The 6,168-nt window shown below is 40.1% G+C and overlaps 1 protein-coding gene and 1 pseudogene across 1 annotated transcript; both read left to right on the top strand.

The window, feature by feature from the left end:
- Positions 1-1,037, top strand: part of LOC131348412 (immunoglobulin lambda-1 light chain-like) — a 12,078-nt pseudogene extending 11,041 nt beyond the window's left edge.
- Positions 1,038-1,823: 786 nt separating this feature from the next.
- Positions 1,824-5,319, top strand: rpl36a (ribosomal protein L36A). The gene is made up of 5 exons (XM_058383306.1): positions 1,824-1,874; positions 2,414-2,519; positions 2,943-3,010; positions 3,668-3,790; positions 5,235-5,319. The coding sequence occupies exons 1-5, from the start codon at positions 1,872-1,874 to the stop codon at positions 5,253-5,255; spliced, it is 321 nt and encodes a 106-aa protein (XP_058239289.1). The 5' UTR covers positions 1,824-1,871; the 3' UTR covers positions 5,256-5,319.
- The last annotated feature ends 849 nt before the right edge of the window (positions 5,320-6,168 follow it).

Raw genomic sequence — 6,168 nt, 5'->3', positions numbered from 1 at the left:
TTTCAGTTCTTCTGCTTTCACTTCTGTATCTGAGGAGCTTTTTGTACGTGTGAGGACACTGAATGAATCACTGTGGTATTCGGCCAAGGAACAAAGCTGATCGTCAGCGGTAAGTAAAACTTCTCCCCTCTTTTTTCCTACGCTAGACTTCTACACTGCTTCAGATTCACACTTTTATTTCTTTTTCCAGTTTGAGAAATTTATTCTGACATGTTTCATACATGTTTTATTCTTTGTGTTCCAGTCAGTTTTTAATATTTTGTATATTTAACATAAGAGGTAAAGAAATGCTTGCTTTCTTGATTTGTAATTAGTTTGAAATTTATTTATATTATTAAATGTTGATTCCGATCTTTCATATGGAATCTCTCACAACACGAAGTATAAATCCGTTCTAGTGCTTCATTTTGTTCCTGATGTTCTGCCACACAGACAGATTTATGACTTCATTCTGAATGGAAGCATTTCTTTAAAAATGTCTTAGATTCCTGTCTGCACATTAGATTTGTGTTGTTTTGTGTAATGAATATCTCCCGCTGTGTGTGGAATCAGATGCTGCTCTCCCGGTTCCTGTTCTGACCGTTCTCCCTCCGTCCAGTGAAGAGCTGAAGTCTAATAAAGCCACTCTAGTGTGTTTGGCCAGTGACATGTCTGTCGGTTTTGCTGATGTCCGCTGGCTCGTGAACGGGAACTCGGTCACCAGTGGAGTCATCACCGGCTCTGTACAGCAGCAAGACAATAAGAAATTCACACTGAGCAGCTACTTGACCATCGACGGCTGCGAGTGGGACAACAGCAAAGTCATAACATGTGAAGTGTCTGCTGGAGGAAAAGCCGCATCAGTGAAGATTAACAAGTCTGAATGCAGTGAATGAACCTGATTATTGCTTTATACATATATCAATCTTTCAGAAAAAGTTTATAGATGTTATAGATGAATCTGTAGAAAGAAAGGATCTAAACTCCTGCATGTAATCAAATTAGAAGCTTAATAAAAGTGCAATCCTGAAAAAAGAGAACTGTGTCTATGTCCTTCATGCTGATACAAAAGATTTGTAAAAATGAATCAGCACCTAGGAAAGGTGTATTATAGTCTGATTGTCAGAATCACACACATACACTCTCTCTCTCTCTCTCTCTCTCTCTTTCTCTCACACACACACACTTCATGGATGAAGGAACACTCAGGAAACACCTGCTCGTCTGCAGTGTGTAATTTTAGCTCTATGGAAATGTCACCTCAGGCAAATGAATCTTCTAATCACTTCATCAGTCACGTAAAACCACAAACATTAAATAAGTCCGATTTTTTCAGTTTCGTATAAATAAAACACACACTGTTAAACATTGCTTCCAGAGGGATCGTAGGCTAGCTAGTGGGGTTTTTAATTAGTGAACTAAAAGTTGTTAGACAGTATATAGGACATCAATAGACTTTGAATAAAGTTATAAATTGGTAATATAACTCATTGTTTTAGAGCTAGAATTTTGCTGACACGCTATTTACATTTGTAGAGACACAGTTGTCTGAGAGTTGAGCAGATTTCCTTCTGGTTATTGAAACGTCCTCGTTTAACTCGTTTTAAAAGTGTACCTAATTTTATTGAATTCTGGTAAAAGAACAATATGTATTAAACCGTGAACCCGTTTATTTATTTATTTATTTATTTATTTATTTTTAAAATGCTATTATAAATGTTTTTACTTTAAAAAAAAATTGAATCAGCGCCATTTTGAACACAAGATGGCGCCGTCGCCTTCTTCTTCATCATAATCACCCCCCCCCCCCCCCCGGCTGACTCGTAACCCGGTACTAAACCCTGCGCGAGGCGAATCTACTTCCTCTTTGCTCCTGCGCTACGAGGGCAGCCATGGTATGTGAACTGTTGTGAAGAACTTTATCCCGAATCCGACTTAATCTGCTTAATATTTTGACTTTATCGTTTATCCGGCGCCAGCGTATGAATGTCTAACAACACGGGGTTCGGGTCTGGGATAAATTTGTTGGGAGATTTGTTTAATTTCAACATTAAAATGGGATATACCGGCGGATTGATAGCGCAAGTCAAGATGGCTTCCTCAGAGAGAGAGACGGCTAGTGTGGTGAAATTTGGAATAAAACTGAAACTGCCTTTTTTGTTCATTTATTTTTTTAAATAAGGGATAATGTTTGAGGCATGTGATCCGTTTTATTTTTTATTTTAGATTGGTGTATAGTGTGGCTTTTGTGCTAGGTTAAACTAGCATGCTGGCTAAATAGGGGGAAAGTTGCAGCATTTCCGATGCTCACGTGCCCCTTCCAGAGTAAAACATCTGGCTTTAGTTAGTTTCTTAAGTTTTCATTGGAGTTCTTTAGCTTTGATTCTCTCAGCTTTGTGAGTTAAATTTGTTTTGTGTGTTTTTTCCCCCCCAGGTGAACGTACCGAAAACCCGCAGGACTTACTGCAAGAAGTGCAAGAAGCACCAGCCTCACAAAGTCACCCAGTATAAGAAGGGCAAGGACTCGCTCTACGCCCAGGGTAAACATCCCTCCGTCTCTCAGACGATCCCTAATTCAAGTGCCCTATGTAGGTGATAAAGTACGGTGGCTCAGGAGGTGCTGATTGATTTCCTATAGAGCTGCAGTGACCTTATCGTTGCCCCTTTGTTAAAAAATGAAATGTACGAATCCTCATATTTTCATCACTGATCATAGCTGCTTCATTCGGACCCGGTGGTGTCGAGTCAGGATACAGTCCGGTGTTCTTGTCTCTCCCGCTGTTACCATGGCAACATGAAAGTTTTATAATACTGCTTGAATCCGCCTGATGCGTCTTTGTACGTTTTCTATCCTACGTAGTGCACTGGAAGACGAGATCAGAGCTGCTTTTATTTTGGCATTCAGAGAGAATTCTGTTTTTATCTGCCTGTGGGTTCTCAGTAAAAATAAACCTGTGTTTCAGGTAAGAGGCGTTACGACAGAAAGCAGAGCGGTTACGGAGGCCAGACCAAGCCTATATTCAGGAAAAAGGTAGGTGAAAAGAGGACAGCTTTTGGTGGGGGGTAATATAGATGTTTGTTTACCTGCACGTTAGTCAATAAATCCTGAGTGTTAAGTAAGGTCTGATTAAAGCCTAGATCTTTTTGTAGTAAATGGTTAATACAGAGATCTGATTAGTTCTGTAGATCTACAGTTTTTCACGTCACTGTGTCTGATGGTCAGTGATCGAGTCTCTTGCTGGGGCTCATTTTATAAACCACCTGCTCCTTTCTGTTTGCTCAGTACATGAATAAACCTCAGTCTGCTGTGTAGAAATAGTTTTTCTTTTAATGATTTTGTTTTTGGAAGGAATTTAACTTCCGGTTTTGTCTTGCTGACCAGTTACTCTGTTGCCCCAGTGTCCAGTTTGGTGTAATGGGTGTGCTTTAGGCAGTGTCTTTATTTATATATTTATTGATAAACAGTTATATCAAAGTGTTAGAGACTTGTTTAATTTTTGTTGCCAGTTATGCTGAAACTCTACATACTGTATATTTCACCTAATTTTGTCCCCACATATAAACCCACATGGTTGAGTTAAAATAAAAGCTTCTTCACTACGATTAGGTTTTTTTTTTTTTTCGTTCTGCAAACTTTCCTGTAAAAAGCGTCTCTCTTCCCTCTTGTCCCTCTCTTCTCTTGCCCTAGGCCAAAACCACGAAGAAGATCGTGCTGAGGCTGGAGTGCGTAGAGCCCAACTGCCGCTCTAAGAGGATGCTGGCCATTAAGAGGTGCAAACACTTTGAGCTGGGAGGAGACAAGAAGAGAAAGGTGAGGTTAAGATCTGACAGACGGGGATTCTGGGAAAGCACTTTGTATAGTCACCGAGTTCACTTAGGCTCACAACGGCAGCTTGCTTTTTATTTACATAATCAGAGCAATGTGTAGAATAACGGATAAAGTGGGTATTGCACACGGCGCTATAATACAGGGAGCGTTCTGATTAATTACAGACCTGGAAACCTTCAGACACTGGTTGTCAAAACATCATCTTTCTCCTCAGTAACAATCTCGGATGAATCAGTTGACCTGCGTTTCTCATATGATTGAGTTGTGTATGTGTTTTGAGCTCCCCTTCATAACTCCTTCCCATGGTCTTTCCTTAACCTTCTCGTGTCCAGCACGTTTGACCATGTCACTGACTGACAGCTGAGGATTCTGGGAAAGCTCTTTATGTAGTCACCGTGTTCACTTGGGCTCATTTAGTGTCAGAACAGCAGCATATTTATTTATTTTTTTGTTTAAATATGGAATAGCAGATGAAGCGGGTTTTGCGCACGGTGCTATAATACAGGGAGTGTCCTGATTCATTACAGATCTGGCAACCTTCAGATATTTTACACTGTACTGAGTTGTTAATACACCAACAATCATCATTCTCCTCAGTAAAAATCTGTTGACCTGTGATCGACTGTTGCTCCGCCTCTTAACTCCTCCCCCTAATCTCACCTTAATAGTCTTTAGGTGTCCAGGTCATATTTGACCATGTTTAATAAAAATAAATAAATAAAATATGGACCCTAAAATTGAAACAGTGAAGATGTCTAGAGCTTTCATGGATTCTGTGTAGAATATTAGATGGAGACTATTTAAGAAAAATCTTGTGAAAGCAGCTTGAGAACCTCTTTAACCTCATTAGACCTGATGGTTTGTTTTTCCTTCTGTGCTCCATCAGATCTAGGTCATGATATCCCTTCCGCTAATTCCTCGCAGAATTCCCTCAGCTGTGAGGCATTCTGGGTAATTGGCGTATGAAGGGATGTGTGTGTGTGCAGGAGTGTCGTGTTGTATGCTGCACTCAGATTCCATCCTGCAGTTTCCTCTCTCTCTCTGCAATCGGCTCTTAGCGTTTCTCAACCCAGTCCTCTGGGACACACTTTCTCAGCTCTGGGCTCAAATCATACACTCACTTCCCCTGTCACAGGTACACTGAGCAAAACTGATGGGAGGTCTCAGAGGAACAGTCTGCAAAAATTCTGTTGAGCTTAATTGATGTGTGTTTCTAAATATGGGGCTATAAGCAACATGATCCATCAGTTATTATAAAAATATGAACAGGTCACTGATATCTTGAGGGACAAAAAAAGAGAAATACATGAACCATCCTCTTATTTCTGATACTTTTACTGTACAAATGATGTACTTAATGTTTTATATGCATGTGTGTATGAGATGAGACTAATATTTCATCTTTCTCTCTCTCTCTGTGCTACAGGGCCAGGTCATCCAGTTCTAAGCTGGACCATGGACTTTCTTTTGTGGTTCTTCATCTGTCAATAAAAGTTGTATACAGAAAAATCTCCAGATTTCCTGCTGCATTTATTCATTACACTTTTTGGAGTGAGCTCCATAATGGTCCTTTTGCTTTCTGTTTTAATTCTTTTAGTTTGACTATTAATGTGGTGTTACTGAGTCGGCTTCACGTGACAGACCACTGCTTTTTATTAGAGACTATGGGTTGGACCTGTCCTGTCTTCCATGACTGACACAGGAAACAACCAATCTGAGCTTCTGAAGAACAGCGAATTCTTCTTTTACTCCAAACAAGACCAGACTTGATCCTGTAAACCAGAAGCATGCTGAAATGACAGGATTTTTTCTTTCGGTGGTTATTTCCTTCTCAGTGTTTCCCTGATATTTTCTCCATAAATAAATCTGGAAAAATTCCCACCTTTCATAAACCAACAGAGGGAACTAATCAGGGAGTGTGAAGCTGGTCATTTCAGTGGGGTTGTGTAACAGTGATATCTGTCCTCTTTCACATACATGACCTCATAAGATGTCCATGGTTGGTCAGTGCTGCTTTATGATGAATATGCAGATTTGATGATGTGTTCTGTTATTTGCTGTATCAGATTTTCTGTATCCTGTAGGTGGGGTTTTAATAGTTTCATATTCACAACATGCACTATGTTGCCAAAGGTTTTGGGATGTCCGCCTTTACCTGCACATGAATGTAATATGGAGTTGTCCCGCCCTTTGCAGCTATAACAGCTTCAACTCTTCTGGGAAGGCACAAGGTTTAGGAGTGTGTTTATGGGAATTTTTGACCGTTCCTCTAGAAGCACATTTGTGAGGTCAGGCACTGATGTTGGACAAAAAGGTCTGGCTCACAGTCTCCACTCTAATTCATCCCAAAGGTGTTCTAT

The sequence above is a fragment of the Hemibagrus wyckioides genome, linkage group LG28, assembly GCF_019097595.1.
Source record: "Hemibagrus wyckioides isolate EC202008001 linkage group LG28, SWU_Hwy_1.0, whole genome shotgun sequence".
Taxonomy (NCBI): domain Eukaryota; kingdom Metazoa; phylum Chordata; class Actinopteri; order Siluriformes; family Bagridae; genus Hemibagrus; species Hemibagrus wyckioides.
The sequence above is the reverse complement of the archived record's forward strand: the minus strand, read 5'-3'. Positions and strand labels throughout refer to the sequence as shown.

What these genes read in the sequence shown, in the direction of transcription:
- rpl36a (XM_058383306.1), top strand. An exon ending in GGACTCGCTCTACGCCCAGG is followed by an intron (nt 2,520 to 2,942) that starts GTAAACATCCCT and finishes CCTGTGTTTCAG; the next exon opens with GTAAGAGGCGTTACGACAGA. An exon ending in AGCCTATATTCAGGAAAAAG is followed by an intron (nt 3,011 to 3,667) that starts GTAGGTGAAAAG and finishes CTCTTGCCCTAG; the next exon opens with GCCAAAACCACGAAGAAGAT.